This window comes from Zonotrichia leucophrys, chromosome Z (genome assembly GCF_028769735.1).
Source record: "Zonotrichia leucophrys gambelii isolate GWCS_2022_RI chromosome Z, RI_Zleu_2.0, whole genome shotgun sequence".
NCBI lineage: Eukaryota > Metazoa > Chordata > Aves > Passeriformes > Passerellidae > Zonotrichia > Zonotrichia leucophrys.
In genome coordinates, this window is record NC_088200.1 from 24,074,214 (window position 1) to 24,094,245 (window position 20,032).

General features: G+C 42.5%; 1 protein-coding gene across 2 annotated transcripts in view; it reads right to left on the bottom strand.

Moving 5' to 3' along the window:
- Positions 1 to 20,032, bottom strand: part of MAMDC2 (MAM domain containing 2) — a 55,275-nt gene that overhangs the window by 20,656 nt on the left and 14,587 nt on the right. For both annotated transcript variants that reach the window (XM_064735552.1, XM_064735553.1), the window contains exons 3-6: positions 5,669 to 5,934; positions 4,867 to 4,951; positions 3,698 to 3,835; positions 1,180 to 1,436 (exon numbers count right to left, since the gene is read on the bottom strand). In XM_064735552.1, the coding sequence (XP_064591622.1) occupies positions 1,180 to 1,436; positions 3,698 to 3,835; positions 4,867 to 4,951; positions 5,669 to 5,934 (746 nt within the window). The remainder of the gene's footprint in view (positions 1 to 1,179; positions 1,437 to 3,697; positions 3,836 to 4,866; positions 4,952 to 5,668; positions 5,935 to 20,032) is intronic.

The window sequence follows — 20,032 nt, forward strand, 5'->3', positions numbered from 1 at the left end:
TTACCCAGTGGTACAACATCCTGTGTTTTGCTATTTATTCCCATATGGATAGTTTCCAACATTCTGGATGGATTTTTGAATGCTGCCAGGAAATGAGAGGGTATTTTCACAAACTCAACAACAGTATTGCCAAGCTCTAAGTGATCATTAATTCATTTCCATCAATAGCGCTAGGACTGATTTTCCCTTTTTTAAACATGAATTTATTTTATATTAAGTGAATCAGTAATTCACTTACCATTCTGTATTATGAAGCCTTCTGAGAGCTGCCTTCCTTTCCCGTGAAGATTTGAATGGATTATCACTGACTTTATAGAGTGCAAAAGGCCTACATAATATCTCATGAAAATTAGCTTTACCCCTAGTAATTTCTGGAAGTCTACAGGGTTATGGTGAATTAGCAAATAACTTAGGTAGAATTAAAGCAAGAGGAATTTATCTGTAATCCATGTATTAGAAGTATGCATGTATAGAGAGAGTATATGTTTGTATATATATAAAAATTACATATATATGTGTAGAATACACATATATGTAAGTATATGTGTATGTATATAATACACATACAATGTTTATTTCAGTCTTCTAAGTCTGGGGTACTTTTTAGAAAACACTAGGGAATAAAATATTCAATTTTTTTCTAATACTCTTGACAGTCATTGTAATAACCATCAAGAGCTGTCTTTCACATTTAAGGACTACTGTACAAAGGACCCAAGTTTGGACTTTCTCTCATGAACTGCAGGATCTAAGTAAGGTGGAGAACAGACCTCAAATATTTTTTAAAATTTTTCTTCTGCAGTATTTTTCTTATGCATTATTTTATGATATTCAGCATCCTCAAAAATGAATCAGAGAGTCATAGAAACAGGGAACGGAGAGAACCTTGATATTATTCAGCAACTAAAAAACTTCCCATCAGTGAGACTCCAAAACCTCCCAAGATACTCTGATCAAGCACTAAACCCCCTGGCTTCAAAATCAAGCATGAGTATGGAAAGTGATCTCTCCTTGACCTTTATGCAAAGGGTAAAGGATATCACAGATCACCAACATCTTTATAGCTGTCTTTCAGATACTGCATGGTGCCTGCTATGTTCCTGGCTTGGCCTGAGCTGGCACTCGTGTCTGAGGCAATCTGGAAGTCGCAGCTGGACCGAGCAGGAAGGTTTGCTTTACCTCCATGGGATACGGCGCACTGAAGTCGACTTCTGCCAACGCCCAGTCTGCATTCAGTGCACTGTCTGTTTTCCAGATCTCTTCATAAAAGCCACTCATGTCTCTCAGGTAAACAGTAAAAACAATGCTGCTTTCCAGCTTAAGCTGATAATAAAAAGATAAGCAGCCAGATACTGGGGCTGTGGTCCTTGGTGAGATTAGCTGGGCCACTTCCTGAAAGTGTTTGACATACACAGAGTCCACGTACATGTAGTGACCTAGAAGCAGAGAACCATTTGGCATAAGACACTCTTTAAAGAAAACCACGTACAAGAAGTATCAGCAGATGAACAAGGAGTAGACATATATATCTATGAGCAACATGGTTGCTTCCTAGAAAATTTTAGTGATTCTAAAAGATTTTTTTCCTCTCTTTTCCTCCAATGTACAACCCAAAATTGTTTGGCTAAGATATCACTTGGCAAAATAGTCAGTCCCAGCTCTTTCTTTTCTTAAGTCTTTATTATTATTAGAAATAATATATTTATCTATATTTGAAACATAATAAACTCTAAATTTTGGAAGCCATTCATAAATGCAAAAATGTGCAACAACCGTGTTATTTCCCTTGGTGTAGTATTTCGTCTCTCTTAAGTGCAACTTTGGCTGAAGCAATTCAAGTACATTAACAAGATTGTAAGCCATGTGTTTTCTCATCTTCTACAAAGCAGTTCATTTAATATATCAAATTATTGTCAAATAGCTTTTAGTCCTTAACATATCCACTTAGTGTATCTAGAATTTGGTTTATAAAAAATGTCTCATTTTTACTGCATAGACTGGGCTTTTTATGTAAAATCCTTAAAGAAGATTTTTGGGAGATGTTAATGAACAGAAAAATGCATTGCATTTGAGGAGAGTATCTCCCCATCATGAATATGAGCCAATATGACCTGAAGGATTTTCTAAGGGTACAGCTTCTAATATTTTGATTTCGGGAGTGCTATCTCAATTTAAGCAGGACACATCCGTGTTCACAAACATGCTGTGCGTTGCAGTTTTTCTTCTTCTGCACTCCCAGAAGCACAGCATCAAACAGTATTTGATGAACAAAAAATGGCTCCTCACAAGTAGAAAGCCTGGAGAAGACAGAAGTGTCAGACTGGAGGGGTACTTCAGCACGAGCACTGCAAGCTGTGCTGTTCAGTTTGCCACTACATCAATTGGCACACAGCACTCTCAGACCTTCAGAGGTCACTTCTCGCTTCTCTCTGGCGGAAGGAGGGGAAAGCACTGCTTGGCTGTGGGTCTCCTCCAGACTGCCCACTGCCAGGGAGTGGTGACTTCAGCCATACTTGCCTGAAAGGTTCTCAGCTTCACTTTTGTTCTGCAGTTTTAGCATATCTCATAGTTTAGCTACAATCTCCCTGGATGATGCAACTTCGCAGCCCAATTTTTGCAAAAAGAAGGCTCTTCTGTGACTTTAGGCTTCTTGAAGTCTTCTCAGTAAATGCTCAGCAGTGAGGGCTTGGTGTGAAACAGAAATGCTGTGGCTACATGAAAACATCCCTCCCAGCTGGGAGCATTTCCTGTCATAGTACTTATTTAATAGGCTGATCCACTGTCTGCTGTTGAAGTTGTGGTAAGTTTAAACTTCAATCAGAATTTTACAGGCATTTTAGTGCCAGGGGGTGACACTCTGTACTCAACTCACACAATTGTGAAGTAAATAAAAAGGCACAGCGGCATGAGTTAAGGAAAGAGGATCAACCCTGCTTTTCATGAGATGTGACCCCTTGCACTGCCACAAGCATCAGGCAGACATCAAGCAAGACACACAGTGTGCAGCACCAGCCCCACGTCCTGACCATCACCTGCTGTGGTACCTTGTGCAAAGGTGAAGTTATCTCACAGCCTTCTTCACAGCTGTGTAAAAATCTCTTCCCTGAGCAAGGAGTTACAGGATAAGCATTTCATGCCAGGCAAGTGCAAAAATTCCAATAATTTTTCCCAGCATTATGTCTCTGAGGGGTTGTTCTAACAGCACCACATTTGTCTGAAAGAAACAAGACTTCTAAACTGTACAGTTTCACTCAAGATTCTCCAAGCATGTTTTAATACCTTAGTTTTCCTACTCAATTTTCTCAATAGTCATTGAAAAGAAAACCCCTGCCAGATGTACAGAGCAGCAGTACAAGAATCTAAAATTTACTGCAGTCCATACATATAGAATACACAGAAAGTTGAGTTTTCCAGCTCTCACATCCAAAATTCTACTCTTATCTCTGAGTATTTTTGAATCCTAGCAAAGAGTGTAACAACCTTTTTATAAAGCTTACAGGCAATTTTGTCTGAGCTTCTGCAAAATCCCCCAACCTCTTTCTAATCCCCCTTTTTTCCCACAAATCACTCTTACCATCCCCACCCCAACCCCACAATGGAAACAACTCACATAATAATAACTCACAGTATGAGAGTCATACATGAATCACACACTCGGATTTTTCCACTATATTTCTGCTCTATATTTGTTGCTTACCCAGTGCACTGTTAAGTGTGTGGTCTTTGGGCAGGATAGACTGAGAATTCCGAATGTTCCCTCCACCAACAAACCAGTTGACGTTAGGATTCCAGCGGTTCACATAGCCACAAAGATGATTTTCTTCAAAGTCACATTCTGCAATTGCAGACACCACCAGCTGAGTGCACACATTTTCATCACAGAAATAGGAACAGCAAATTGCTAAGCACTGGCCTCGCTTCACATACGGCAGAGCAGATAATGCCTGTATTTATAAAACTGGACACAGCATTTAAGAGCTCATAATAAACAGAAGCAAACCTATCCAAATTTTTTGATAATTTTTTGATAAAATTTTCATTTTCATGAACCAATCTGTATTTTCACCATTTGCCAGATAGGACTGCTGTAATTTAGAACCAAACAAAGCAGATTTAAATACACCACCTCTTTGTAGTAAATAGTCAAAGCAGAACTTTCCCTTGTAAATCAGAGATGGCCAGAAGAAAAGCAGGACAAGTATTTTATAACAGTAATGCAACTGCTTTGTCTCCTTCACAGAGCCAAAGAATTGTGACAACTTGGTTGGACTCCACCAAAGCTCTCGAGAAATGTAAAGATCTCCCAGCCTCCTAGACACTGGAATTTTTGAACTTCATTAGCAGTTTTTAGCAAATATCATGAGGAAATGGTAGTAAGTGTAAATATATATATATATCAGCACAGTTTTTTGTCTGTAGCCTCAAGATGATACTTGTAAGGAAGCCATGAGCAGGCAGAGAGCAGAAATAGTCATGCAGCTGTTATGTCTAATATCTGAAGCAGTGCAAACTTTTTAAAATATAACAGTTGTTCCTGCTTGAACAATAAATAGATTTGAAATTATACTGTGTATAATACACACACATATATATATATGTGTATGTGTGTGTGTGTGTGTGCATGTGGTGTGTGTGCGTGTGTATTTGTGTATATATATATCACAGAGATAGGTGAAAAAACCCCACTTACTAGTTTGTGCACTCTTAGCTTAAAAATTATCTGTATTGAATATGGCAGTGTACTTTTCAATTAGGAAAAAGCCATTGTCTGTTTTTTAAAGCTAGATCTTCCATCCAGTTTTAAAACTGCCAACAAGGCATTCTCTTCCATGCAGAGAATATGAGGGTTGAGGGAAGAGTACTTACCAATACAATATCCAGAAGTTATTTTGATTTCAAAAACTGCTATACTGGTGGATTTATCTTGTCCCATTTCACCTTCCAGTACCAGCTGCACAATATAAACCAAACGGTCATATTTAGAATTTCATTAGTACCTTGAATATTTAAACAGGATAAACAAGAGAACAAATTAAATGTTTCTTGGGGAACCATCATCCTCTTACAGTCAGGTGTGCTTTTGCTGAGAGAGCTTGGCAGAATGCATTAAAGATGGAGCTAGTGTTCTTCTTTAACCACAGAAGACACGCTGAAGGACAATGAGACAAGGCAAAAAATTCCCACACTTCATTTAAGAGTATGGAATTCTATATTCCTCAGCTGTGGTTATGCAAGACATTATCGGGAATTATGCAACATGATGGTTTCTGGGTAGAAATACTCTTCTGTCAGCATGTGACTCCTTCCAGAAAGACACAGAGGGCAGGAATAAGTGAGCACAGCTGCAGACACAGGCCCTGGGGGTTCTTGTATCTGCCATTGGCACCAGCAGCTCCTCAGGGATACCAGGAGATGAAGCATCCTCACGGCAGGCCTCGGCTGGCCGTGTGTCCCCAGGCAGTCGCTGGTCAGAGCGCTGCCTCGTGCCAGCCCTGCTCACAGAGGGACAGAGGGCTCAGCTGACTTGTGCGCCAGCCTTAGACATGAAAGCCAAGAACATGGCTCAAAGTCTGCATATATTAAAAAAAGAACTTTGTGCAGCCCAGCACATGCACAAGGCTGCACCAGAAAGCCTGTGGCATCTTCTTTAACTGGGCTTATACCTTACCTTGTACTTCTTTGTGCTGTTGGTTAAATCTAAGCTAGCTATGAGCCAGCTGTCTGATGGCTCCTTGGCTGACCACAGCAAACGATCAAAACTTTCTCCCTCCTGCCTGAGGTACAGGTTGAGCCTGGCAGGATCAGGTGAGGTGCCTGAAGTTGTTGCTATCTGATAGATCAGTCTGACACAGCTCCATTCCTCGGAGTACAGGTCAGGGCTGGACAGCACTGCTTTCTCACCCTCGTAAGACGTGTCCACAGAAATGTAATGTCCTGGGAACAGACACACACCACAATAACAAATGTCAGAGGCTTTGTTTGGCATCCCTGGAGAAAGTACTTATTTAGGAAAGAATGGTAGCTCTGAGACTAGGTCAGGAGGCTGAGACTACCACTCCTCTGATAAGTTACTTAACCTTTTGATATCCTGCTATACTCCCCCAAATGTGACTTCATGTGTCTCCCATATTTTTTTAAAACAATTTTTAAACGACTGGAAATTTTGAGACAAGATATTTTATCGGTATAAAGCAGATTATTAAGTAGTACCCTTTGGAACTGATAGCTGTAAATAGACAATTTGATTGACAAGACAATTTGCCCACAGATAAATATTTTGCAGGAATATTTAGTTGTTTTAAAGATCAAAACTTTTTATTTTCATGTAGGCTTAAAATCAACACATAAAATGAGACATTGCAGCTAAAAACTCCCAAAGCACTTCTGGTTTCAAATAACAAAACTAGAAAGACACTTCTAAGTAAAACTGACATGTTCAAGTCTGCTGATTCAAAAAATTACAGAATGTAAAGCAACATTTAAACATACCAGCAGTCCAAGATTATTTTAAAATTATTCTCTGAGACAAAGTCTAAAACAGCCTTCCATATAAAAATAAAAGGGTGCAATGACAAACTAAAAGTGCATGAGGAGGCAAAAAAAAGTGGAAAAGAAACAATGTGTAGAAAAATGAGGCAACAGCAAATGAATTATAGTGAAGCATAAGCATGGTCCTGGAAGCTCTACTGATACCAAAACCAAGAGTTAAATGGACTACAAGAGTCACAGAAACCTGAAATGCAATGCCAGAAACAAGTGATACAAAAAATGAAAACTTAAAAATAAATTTTAAAAGCCCAAAACACCACAAAACAAAACAGTAAGACAAACTAGGACGCCCATGTCCGAAATGTTGTCTCACAGATTATCAGGAAAAGGATCCTTCTAACCAATTGTCAATGTACATTAGACAAATCACATTTCTGATACCTAATTCTCATCACTTGCAGCAAGTATGAGTTAAAAGTGCTGTCAGGGCCTGTGTCCAATTAGGCCTTTACCTAGCAGCACATCACTTTCCAGGGAATATACTTGTTCTTTAATCTCATCTCACTTGACCACAGAACTTGTCAATTTCCATGCATATATAAATACTTGGATAACTCAGAAATGTCAGCAGCTACACTGATGTTAAATACATTGCTTATCTTTCAGGCACAAAAGTCCCCTCCCAAATCCTGCCTGTACCCTCCCACTCTACCAAAACACGCTGGGGTTGCTTCTCAGAAGCTCCCTGGTTGCTTCTCAGAAGCTCCCTTGTTGCCTTTTTTTAAAGTATTCTCTCCGAAGGAGAAACATCACAGAGGGTCATCACCCCATCAAGGCAGAGCACACGTGTAATCTGCTTTATGGGGGTCCCAAAGTCCTCTCCCACAGACCCCCAGGAGCAGACACTCACTCTGACAACACCTGATTCTTTGGGAACTGCATGTTACAGCATCCCCCTGCATCTGCTCCCCTTCTCACCTGCAGACACAGTGCCCAGAAACACACTTGTACTGCACATTTTGTTTAACTGATGTAAGATAAATTATTGCTAGGAGATAGCTGCAGACCTAAGCAGTGAAAGGGGCTGTGCAAATACAGAAAAGCTGCATTCTCTTTCCCTTTTTAGGGAATTTTTTTTTCTTTTTTTTTTTTGCCTCTTATCATGATTTCGCTTTATATCTGCTGTCTGGTTTTAGTCTACTGGGGAAAGATAGAAATAACTGGTAAAGTACAAGTAACTTGTTACTGCAGCAGTATTTGAAAGAAAAATAAACACATGAATAAATATTTAAAAATAGGCATTTAATGTGCGTGCCAAATACTTAATCTGCCACTATGTTACAAGGAAGTCTGTAGCAACCACTTTCATGCTTTAATCCAGTTAGCTCACACAAGTTAGCACAGACAGCATTTATTTACTGACATATGCCTGCCCAAGGTACGCATGCCTTTTCACAGGAAGATAGAGGGAAATCACCGAGACTCCATCAGAAGTCAAATGCTTCTTGCACATTTGGTTTTCATTGATGTAATTGATAATATCCTATTCAGATGAAGAATCTATGTTTTTATGCTGGCCTGAACTTGGATCATTTTACTGACAAAGAAATCTACAATTTGGAATCCATGCCTGGCAATTTTAGTTTAGATTTCAGTCCTGTTTTAGCCTGTACTTCAAGAGAAACCCCATAGAAAACAGATCCTTCTTATAATAGTAATTTTTTTTTTTTTCCAGAAATAAATCAGCATTGACATAGGAAAATACATTCACATGAAGACCTCAAATTACCAGCTATGAGGCTTAAATGGCTGCCAGGTTTTAAAACTTAATTGTATATAGACTAAGGTTTCTTCTACAAAAATAGTGGTTTCAAAGAAAGCCTCTTATAATTTCCAATCAGGATGATTATGTCAGTGTAAATTTGACACTGCTGTCTGTGTGTTGTGCATTTGCTCCCACTTTTGTTTGATTCACCTCAGGTATGACAGCAAAGATCATGAACTCCCTTTTTAACTGGGGATGGGGGTTGGTTGCTTTTTCTAAAAGGATTAATTTTACATACTCATTAACTCTCCAGAAAGAAGAGTGCTCTCACTCCCAACCTAATAATTTTTAGCTTCTTTTGAAAACTTAAATGTGTAATTGGCTTTGCTGAAATCAGCGTGAGCACTGATAGAGAGCTTTATGTGTAGGTTCAAATGCTTCGCTAATCAGGATCAGGGAGCGTGGCACTTGGCAGTACCAAGCATGGAAAACGCCAACATTAAATTTCTTCCAAATGAATGGCAGCATTGACTACACAGCCTTTGCCCTAAACTGTGCTTCAGTAACAGCAGTGGCCATTGGTGCAGAAAGGAAGGTCTCACAATGCAGACCTAAAGGACTGACACAGAGCAATTGTGAGAGCAAAGCAAGGCGAAGGGGGGGTCCTTAGATTAAAGCAGACAACTTTCCACACTTGTTTGTGGGAGTAATAGAAGGTTATTTTCCAGTCTGTGGAGAATTTGATGAATGCACAGTGGTGTAGCCTCTCAAAAATGTAACATGCAGCTCCATTTTGCAGCAGGCCACAGTCCTCCTGCAAATGTCCATGACAGTTAATTTACAGCAGTCATTCAGGAGTTATCAAGAGAGGGCTACTCTTCAAAATCACAGGAAGGCAGATGAGAGTAATCACAAAACTCTAGGAAAAGCCTGATGACACAGAAACACAAGCATGCAATTTCCAGCAATTACTTGCTCAGGGGGGTAGACACAGCCCTTAGTTTCCTGCGCAAATACAGGAAAGCTGAACTTTCTTTGTCATTTTCTGAGTGACCTGACTTTTGGAGCAACATCGAGAGTGGCCCTGGCAACTGTAGAGTCAACTCCCTCAGGACTCTGGGGTTCATCTCATCAGGTCCCACAGACTTATGTATGCTCAGACTCCTCAGGTGGTCACAAACCTAATTCTTTCTGAGGGACTTGGCTTCCCCCAGCCACATTTTACAGTCCATTCACCCAAGAGGCATGGGGAGAGAGGCTGACAGTGAGGGTTGAGGCAAAAAACTTTTGAGCACCTCAGCCTTCTCCTCATCTTAGTTACCAATTTGCCAGCCTTGCTCATCAAGGGGACAAATGCTTTCTTTGACCTTCCTTTTCTGGCTGACAGACATATAGATGCTCTTTATTTTTTCTTTTTGGCCTTTGTGAAATTAAGCTCCAGCTTTGCCTTTGCCTTCCTCACCCCATTTCTACACAACTGGGCTGTGACTCCATAGTCTCCCCTGGATACTTGTCCTTGCTTCCACTGACTGTGGATTTCTTTCTTACCCTTTAGTTCAACCAGCAGGTTCCAACTAACCCATTGCAGTCTTTTGCCTTCTTTGCCTGAACTTCTCCTCCTTTTGCTAGTTCTTGTGCTCTACAGAAAGCAACCTTAATCTGCCAGGATTCTTTTGCTCCCTTGTCCCTCAGAGCAGTTTCCTATTGCCCCTCAGAGCAGAAGATCCTATTGACTACATCCTTGACAACCTAGAATTTTGCTTTTCTAAATTTCATCATTCTGACTTTACTCTTTACCTGACCCATATCCCTCAGGACTGCAAACTCCTTCAGTGCATGATCATTGCAGCCCAGGCTGTCTCTAATCTTGACAGCTCAAATTAACTTGTGTTGGCAACCCATGGGTCCAGTACCACAGCCCCTCTGTAGGGCTGTCTATAACCTGGCTTCAGAAGTTATCCTCTGTGCACTGCTGGAGTCTCCTGGACTGCCCACAGCTCGTCCTGTTACTTGCCCAGAGTTGAAGGCCCCTGGCCAGACACGAGCCTGCCAGCACAATGCCTCTCGCAGCTGCTTTGTCAGCAGGCTCCCCTTGCTTGAGCAGCCTGTGGAACACACCAGCCATGAGGTTCTCTTTGCTCTCTCTGATTCTTACCCACAGGCATTCAGCCTGCTCATACCTGTTTTTCAGAGACAGAACTTTACACTCAAACCACCTCCTGAAACAGAGGGCAATCCCTCCACCCTTACTTTTCTGGAACAGCCTGTAGCCATCCATAGCTGCAATCCAGTCATGGGATTTGTCCCACCAAGTTTTAGTAAGGACAACGAGGTTAAAACTTCACAGCACCACAGTGGCTTCCTCCTCCTCCTGTTTGTTGCCCACGCAGTGTGTACAGGTGCAAAGGCACCTCAGCTGAGCTGCCCTCTTGGAGGAATACTTTCTAATCTCACAGAGATATTTCACTGGTGTTTCTTGGCTTCTGTTACCTCAGGAGCCCCTGGCTTGTCTCCACAAGACATCAAATGTGCTCCAGTGTGGCCAGCATGTCTCAGGTCCACTGGCCGAGGACCCTCACCTGCACCCTATCCCTTTAACCTTCATATGCCATCCCACAGCTTGTCAGGGGCAAACCTGACACTGTCTCCTTCCCTGACACATCTATCAATGAGGCCTGCTTGCTCCTGAGCAAAGACAAACCTCTGCAGACATGACAAAAGCCAGGGATTGCTAACTACCTTTGACAGCTGACAGCCAGCAGATGCCTGGTGAAGGCAAACACCTACAGCCAGGACAAGGGATGGGAGAAGGGAGACTCAGATGTGTTTCCCTCTCTCACTACTCAGGCTAGTAAGTAACGCACTTCCTACTCACACTTCTGTGATGATGTTTTACCTACCATGTAACTTGAATGTCTTCTGCTTGACAACTGAATCAAACTTTACAGAACCAAGCATGTGTTCATTTTATATTCCTCCATGTTCAAGCAAAACATTGAGCCCAGGGGGAATTACGACACTGGGTTTCAAGCCTATCCTTCATCAGTGCAACTATGCACCGATGAAACTAGATATTTAAAATCCTCCTGTTTCAATGTCTGTCATCTTGCTGCTCTAATAAGCAGTTCTATACAAAGCTCTTCTCAATTACAGTCGGTGATGCACTAACTCCATGAGTCATTCACCCAAGTTTTCCAAAAATATATACATAAAGGTGGGCATCAGTAGATCTGTCAGCAGTGGTTACATCAATGGCTAAGGAATAAGGGCTACTGAGGTCAGAAATTGTGCTTTTTCCAAAAAAGAGCACAGAAACTACACTGATTGCTTCCACTGTAAATAGCACAAACAAGACAAAAAAGCCAGATGCTGGCTAATAAACTAAAACAAATTGCATTGAGAAAAAATTTTAAAAGCCCCCAAATATCTACTGAAATAAAAAAAAAAAAATTACCAGTTCAATGTTACATTTCCTCTGTAAAAATTTGGAAGAGTAACCACAGATTTGTTCTGGCCCTTGGTAGAGTTTATGTCTGACACAGCTGTTCACTTAGTTCAGCCACAGTACAACTTTACAAGAAAAACTGAATATAAGCAGCAAGCTCCAAGAGAAACAATAATAAGGAACTATGAGGCAGGAAAATTTTAGAACTACATTTGATTAAATACTCATTTATACAGAAGACCGTGCAAGAAATGTCTAACACTTGCAAGGTCCTGCTTTAATTTTTCTCTGTATTTCCCATACAGAAACAGGAAGGAATGTTACCAGGGTTCCTTATGACAAAACTTGATCTATTGATGCCTTCTGTGGAATCTCAGAATCTCAATTTTGGGTCTTGGCTTTAATTTTGGGATTTCTTTTTGTATTTTACTTCCAAAAAAAAAAAAAAACAAAAAAGGTAGAGAAGCAGTACATTTCTGAGATCTATGAAATCTTCTTACATCTCCAGAAAAATATAGTTGGAAATATTAACAATAGAGCCAGAGGGACAAAATAATGAAGTGTATCCTGCAGGTAAGAAAATGCAGCAACAGTGTGGTGGATAACCCAAAATGTTATTTTATGCCACATCTACCTGTGCCCAAAATTGTTAGTCTGTCTAAGACCTGGCAGTGTGCCAGAAAACACGGGGCCAGCAGGTGCTGGGTCTTTTTAAAGCCAGGGTCCCCCAAGCAGAGCTCCCTTGCCTCCAAGCTCTGCCTCAAGCCTGAGGCTCCCCTTGGTGGGTGTTTTAGTTTCTCTCTTGCCTTCAGAGAGAGGAGGCTGTGTCGGGCAGGTTTGTGGACCCACAACAGCAGCGACGCGAGAAGATGCATTTCACAATCAAAGCCTGTTTTGGAGTGAACTCTGCAGGGTGGGGCTAGAGCTGTAGGGGCTGGAGGGGGCTGCCTCAGTGCTTGGGGAGATCCTTTCTGCCCCCCAACACACCCGCAGCTTGGCAGCAGCAGCACCAACACCGGCGGAGCTCAGCAGGAGGCAGCAAGAGCCCAGCACCAGCACCCAGAGAACCAAAGGCTGGCGCCTCTGCCACACCAGCAATTCTGCCACCAGAACTGCTTGGGAAGCTCCTGCCTTCCCGGTTTTTTGATCGAGAGAGAAGGCTGCACCGGACAGAGTTTGTCTGTGTCTTCCTCGTGTCTCCCAGACCATGCAGTGCCTGAGGAGGCACCCTCACTCCCCCATTTGGAGCTTCCCCTTGCTCCCCAAGAGCCGGTGAGATTTCAGCACCTTCGTAACTAGAGACTGTTAGTGGTTTTTTTGCCTGCTGCTATTTTGTTTTGTTAGTAAAGTGTAATTTTCTTCACCTGTACATGCTCCTATTTCTTTCTCTTCATTGGTAAAAAGGGATTGATTAAAACTGTAAGGGTAGGTAGCTCATTTCAGAGTGTTACCTATTAAATTGTCTCAAAAGAACACAAGCGCTGATCCGCTTTTGCCAGAGCAGTGTTTAATCCCTTCCCCTTGGCCTGTGGGAGACTTGCAGCAGCAGTTTCTCCCCTGAACAGATGGATGCACTCACAATACACACAGGGCTGAGTGGAAAAGCCTGGCCCACAAAACGAACGTAGAGGGTCAGTCCCAGACATTCAAGGGGGTGCCATGGTTACAGCTACCTGATGCTGCAGGGTATAACCGCTGTTTTCATTCCCATCAAGTCACAGACTATTTTATTTCTGTTAAGCTGTTAGATTCACACCAGACAACCTACGTGGCATACCCTGGGACTAATCTGTGATGTCATCACTGAAAAAACATTCTGTTCTTTAAGCCTGCTTGTCTCCTCCATGGTTTCTTAAAAGCAGCTCTGTGAAAGCAGCTGAGGGATGGAGAAGCAGGAGGTGGGTGTTTTGTGTTTATTGTCTGCAGTGACTGCTGTTGTGAAGGTTTAGCTTTCTCTTCTGTATCTACAGGGACAGCTGCAGTTTCAAGCCCAAAGATATTTCTTTGCATAAAAAGCCTGTGGTTCCACCTGGCTGCCCTTCCAGGCAGGGAGGGAACCTGAATACCCCACCAGATCTGCTCCTGTGCTAGTCATCTTCAGGGAGTCAACAGGGTTCCAGGTAACTTGCACAAAGCTGAGTAGTATGTTAAAAAAAAAGAAGAATTTTTTTAGAAAACACAGCCTGGTGTGATGAACACACAGGCAGTTCAGCCAGGTAGCCACCCACTTCCCTCTGGTCAAATGGACAAATCTGGCAACAGCAGTTCCTCCAGCAGCTTTCTTTCCAGCTCACCTTACTTTACAAGCTGAGTCTCCCTACAGGAACTGAGATTGATGATTTGATCTTTTTCTTGCCACATTCACCCAGACCACACCAGAGAACTGCCCACTCTGGGGCCTAAATCTTCCAAGTCTCCTTTCCCAAACGATGCTTTACGAATTAACTACCAGCTCCACCTCCTGCCCTGGGCTTTGTTCCCTCAGGAAGTTCAGAAATGCAGCTGTTAGAAAGCCTGTCAAAACCAATACAATTAGCCTGAAACACTCTGTGACTGCAGCATCTGCTTGCAGCTACTACCACTCTGGAAAATTCTTCCAGCCTCCATCCATCAGCTTGTCTGTGAAGGTCTGGCAAGGGTCCAGCCTGAGCTGCTGTTTTCTGCTTCTGATTTAGAAGAGTTGCTCCACTGCACTGGGGATGCTTCCTCTCCTTGTTCCCCTTCAAGTCCCAAGATCCTTACATCATGCACCAGATCTCCTGTTTGTTCTGGGCCACAAGCATGTGGTTTTTTTCCTTTCACAATGACCTCAACAATTTTCATGCATTTTCAAATTTTGTTTCTCTTGTTTCAACTGACCCATCAGTCTCAGCAAACTGCTGTTCACATCACTCAGTTCTCATTTTCACGCTACTCATCACATAATTTCAACAACTTTTCATCTGCTGACACAAAGGCTGCCAAGTTTTTATTGGGTATCTCTGATTTTCCTTGAGACAGCTATTTCCAAAAGACATCTCCATGACTTCTGTTAGCTGGTATACATCAACATCTTGTGTCTCCAATACAGGCAATATTTGGAAACACAAGGTTCTCTGCTGTGAATTTCTGGATGGGAAATAATTGAAAAGAGTTTTTCCTTTATTCTTTGGCATCCTAAATGAGTTTCCATTGCCCCCAGTGCATAGGGAATAGTAAAGATAAGAAGTAGATACGGTAGAAATCACCAAGCATCTATTTGTTTGCATTTCTCATCTCTTCCATTACTAGCTCTATTTCTTTGCTAAATCAAGTTTCCACCAGGAGCAAACATACAAAGGAATGCACTGTGTTATTTCTTCCAGCACAGCTGCTTGCCTTGGTGGAGTGCATCCCTCCTTCAGCAGAAAAATACAAAATTTCATTCCTTTTGCATTATGTTGTCTATTTACTTCACTTATCACTCCTTTTAGTTGCTTGCATAGGTGCACGTGATGTAGAGGAGTATGGAGGTGACATATTACAAGCTCTGTATTGTATTGTATTGTATTGTATTGTATTGCTCTGTATTGTATTATGTGCACATTATGTGCTCTCTGGTATGAGCACATCTCAGCCTGGCCAAGGCAAACCTGCCCAACTGTAGTCCACACAGTTTTGGGGGCACATCTTAGAAGAAAAAACTATCAAAACTGCCCACATCAAACTGTAGGCCAGCATTCCACAGGCAGCCAGCAGAAGGAATTTGGTGAGCCAGACCATGAAACAAGGGACTTCTTGCTGTGTTTTAAAATGGGGCATTTATTCCTCCTTGGATCAGAGTGACAAGAACAGCCATGGGGAGTAGGAGTTTAAGAAAGAGAAGAAGAGATACTCCAATGCAATCAACACTGTTTTGGTTTCTGTGTGTCTGGATTTCCATCATCTGAAAGATCAGGCATGTCAAAAGTAAAGATTTCTTGGCTGAGTCAAGTTCATGTCCTTGGTGTGCTCCAAAGTGGTTAAACTAAAAGCCCATGGTGCTCACATCTATGCCAAGCTCCGAAGCAATCCTGGGCTTAGGGAAGCAGTCAGACTGGTCACAGGAAGTAGTGGTGCTGGGAGGGAGAGGGCAGGTAAGCTTTGGAGTTGGCATGAGCCAGGAACAAGTCTGCCCATCATGACTCGGCTTTGGTTCATGACGGACTAGGGTCACAGCATGCAGGGGAGGTCCTGGACCAGGTTTTCCCTTGGGGAAGCAAAAAAGCCTCAGCTGGTGGCCTTCTGGAGTGCATCTGCAAACCATGTGGATGCACTAAATGCATGACTATAAAAGCTAAACTTTTCTACTGCCTGGATCTGCTCTCTCAGCATCTGCCAAATCACTTGGCCTGCTGCACTACCCTGGAAAACAGCTCATGTGCCTAAACGCTTGTCTGTCTCTCCCAGCTACATCAGATCAACTAAAATGGAACCTCTATCCACAAGCCTTGTCTCTCCAAGGGAAACTATAGATCCACTTAGGTAGTAGAAATTCCATTTATTCTGATACCTAGCTGGACCCCCGGTCCTACACAGATGAAAAAAAAAAAACCAAAAAACAACTTGAAATACATATTTGGTTTCACTAACATCAGAAGTTGAACTCCCATGAGTTCAGTTTCCTGCTTTACATAAGCTTAGTGGTTTCATATTCTTTTTTATACCAGAATCATTGGGATCAGTGGCAGGCTCATGGTGGGCTGATCAATGATCTCACATCATAAAATGCAAACAAAGCTGCAGACAGGTGAGGCACATATTTATATACATGAGCTGAAACAGCTGGCTATAGAAAGAGCTTACAGGTGAGCTAATCAGATCCTGATGAGTGTGGGCTGTAGCCTGGTCACAGGTCACCTGAGGGAACTGGCTTAGCCACACCATCCGTTTCCAAAACCTGATGGAGATCACTGTCTTCTAATGAGTCTGTCACTGGCTGCTGTTGGGCAGCCCCTCATTTCCTGCTCTACTCACTTGGTGGCCACTCTTGAGAAACTGACAAGAAAGCAGCTGCAGTGACTCATCTTCTGCCCCAGCAAGCTGCATCCTGCACCAGGGGCATGCAATGGAGAAGATTCAACATGCATAGTCACAAAACCTTCAGTCAAGGAACGCATCTACTGGTGTTGAACATCACAACCACCAGGCCATGGCTAACATTTCCTGGAGTTCTGCACAATTGCATACATCAAATAACTATTTCAAAGACTGCTTCAGTTTATTAGGGATGCTTCTAGGCTTACAGTCCTGTACATCATTTCTGCTTGGCAGGGGCTAGTAGCAACTGAAAGTGTGTATGAGGTGTACAGACAGACTGAGCCAGAATCCATGAAACTGGGGAAGGGTTTATCAAAATAGTCCCAAGATATATAACTCTAATCTCTGGAACAGCGGTGAATTTACTGATGGTCTCAATATCCATAACATTCACAAAGTGTTTTACAGGATGCTGTGGGACTCTGTGGGGAGGGGCTGATGTCCTAGGATTCTCTCCCCTCTCCCTAAGTAGTTGCAGTCCCTAGAACCACTGGAAGATGATTCAGTCATGGAGCTTCTGCTCCAAGCAGGATAATTGAACTATCCAAAATTATTGAGGATTGCTTAGTATCAAAAGCAAAAGACAACTCCTTGAGCATACTCTGATATAAGGGACGGAAAGAGATAGAGGCCAGTCAATGCTATGACTGTTTAGTCATTTAGGAGATTTAGGAAGCAGTATTTGGGTTTCTATGGCGTATCTAACTGTTGATTGTAAACAATTGAGGTTTGATATATTTTAGCTTCCCTAGGTTTTATTTTTATTAAAATAGCTAGTCAAACCCTTTTTTGTCCAACTCAGTGAACCACCTAACACATCTAAATTCACCTCAGGCCATCAGATGTCACCAGGCACAGGGCTCTGCCATCTGTCTGTCCCAGTCCAGTCTTCATACATCTGACACATTATGGTGGCCTCTCTGCTTCCCCTTGCTAGGCAACTGTCAACAAATGAATTCCTACAGGCGTCCCCTTCAAGTACTCCCCAGCTGCCCTGGGACATTTGTCACCACAGATGCTAAGACTTCATGGGTAACAAAAGCCTCAAATGTTTCAATTTTTTTCCTAGATGACTTTTGAAGTGAAAAGCTCCTGAGAATGTTGGTGAATTTTAGTATTTTCTGCAATGTCCTTCCAGTGAATATCCAGTATTATCCTTGGGTAATTGCTCACAAAGGAATTCAGCAAATCCCACTTGAGCTATAAGAGACATTTATAAAGACCGAAGTAAAACCTGAGATATAAATGGGTCATTGAAAAAAAACCTATCTGACCCTGCCAGTTCATGAAACTGTTTTCTTCAAGATGTCCTCACCAACTCATGTTTCACAGTCAAAGTCAAAGTAAAAGCTTGTCAAAACTTTCCAAAGTAATTGAGTTTATAGCCTCTTATTAGATATTTTTATTATTAGATTAGTATTATTCCTCTTAAGGGATCACTAAGGCTATTAGGACTTATTCCACTTATTTTATATCCTAAATAGCCTAGAGAGGAGGAGGCTGAGGGAAGGACTTACTGTGCTCTTCAACACCCTCATGAGGGGAAGTGGAAGGGCAGACACTGTCTCTGCACTCTTGAGACCAGTGAGAGGACTCAAGAAAACAGCACGAAGCTGTGTCAGGGGAGGTTTAGATTGGATATCAGCAAAAGGTTCTTGACCCTGAGGGTGGCTGGGCACTGAAACAGGCTCCCCAGGGAAGTGGTCCCAGCACCAAGCCTGACAGAGTTCCCAAAGAGTTTGGACAATGCTCTCAGGCACACAGTGTGATTCCTGGGGTGTCCTAAGTAGGGTCAGGAGTTGGACTCGATGATCTGGATGGGACCCCTCCAACTCAGCATATTCTGTGATTCTGTGACCCTAGGGTGATCAAATAGACATCAATGAAGTTTATGTAAATCCATAAAACACTGTTTAAATTAACTTACACTCAGTGTGCTAAATCTCACTGGGCACTTAGCACTACCCCAAAGGACTAGTTCCCTTCCAAATGTACACCCTACATTTCAGTATTGCTCACAATGCAGTTAAAGAACCCCAAAATGTGCCAGCAGATCCGACCTCGCCTCCTCCCAGCTGGCTGTTAGTAAGTACCCAAGAGTGGTCTCAGATGGATGCCCAGGTATGAATAAAGCATAGAATAAGCACACTGTGGCACTACCCTCCTGCTGCCTCCCAGCTCCTGCTGCTGTTTTTCAGCGTGGAGGTCTGCCTGTGCAGGCTGTGCTATCAACTGTGTGAACACACAAGCCCAACTGAGCAGCATGTGCCTCGCAGTTATTCTGAATAAAAACAAACTACGCAGAAAATAAACCTTGCAGAAATAACTCTGCTCTATCTGCCAAGCTTTGTGTGGTCTTTCTAAAAAAACAGTCCTTAGTCCACGTCTTCTGAGAATGCTTTTTAGTGTCATATTTGCCATGAAGTATAACTCATAAGTTGAGACAAGGCAAATGTTGCAAGGCTTGAAGGCATTACCAAAGTTCATACAGCATCAACAAACACATTCAGTGCCGATCCCAAACACATGTTCTCTGTGTCTGCAGCTTCCCCAGGAAGAGCAAATTCTCTGCTGCAACAGTATTTTCTGCAAACACGCATCCCTGGAGGGGAAATGGGAGCCAGGAGCTTGCACGGGGCGCATGTGAGCGCTCCCATGCGCTGCTCACAGCTCTGTCAGGAGTGCTGGCATGTCTGCTGGTCGCTGGCAGGGCCTCACTGCTTTGCTTCTAGTGAAACAATTCAAGAAACAGATTTTCAAGCCTGTCCCTGCAGCTGATCCCACCAGCTTTGCTGTTACCCTGCAGAGCCAGAAATTTTTGCTGCTTGCAGAGAAAGCTCATTGTTTACTGAAGAAATCTGCAGGTGTGCTCATCCAAGAAGTATCAATGGACATCTCTGGGAATACAGAGACAATTAATTTCCTATTAAATGTTAATGAGCAACTAGACTAACTAGACAACTGTTATTTTGGGTTCAAATTTCATACACAGGCTGCTCAACTCTTTAAAATAAAAAGGTGTGGCGATGTCTTTTCCAGCCTCCTGCTCCAAGCTACAGACTCAAATAGCATCAACAGTTGCTTCACAACACACACACACACGAGATTTGCCATGAAACGTGGTATCCGTGCAACCTTCTGACATGGTGCCCAGCCTCTCCCTCTGCTGTGAAGCAGGAGAAAGACTCAGCGCATGCAGAGGGAAACTCCCAGAGCTGCTGCTCCTCCACACCTCAGAAGCTGAGAGTAAACCAGGGCACAAGAGAAGATGCTTGCCAAGTTTTATCTTGGAAAAC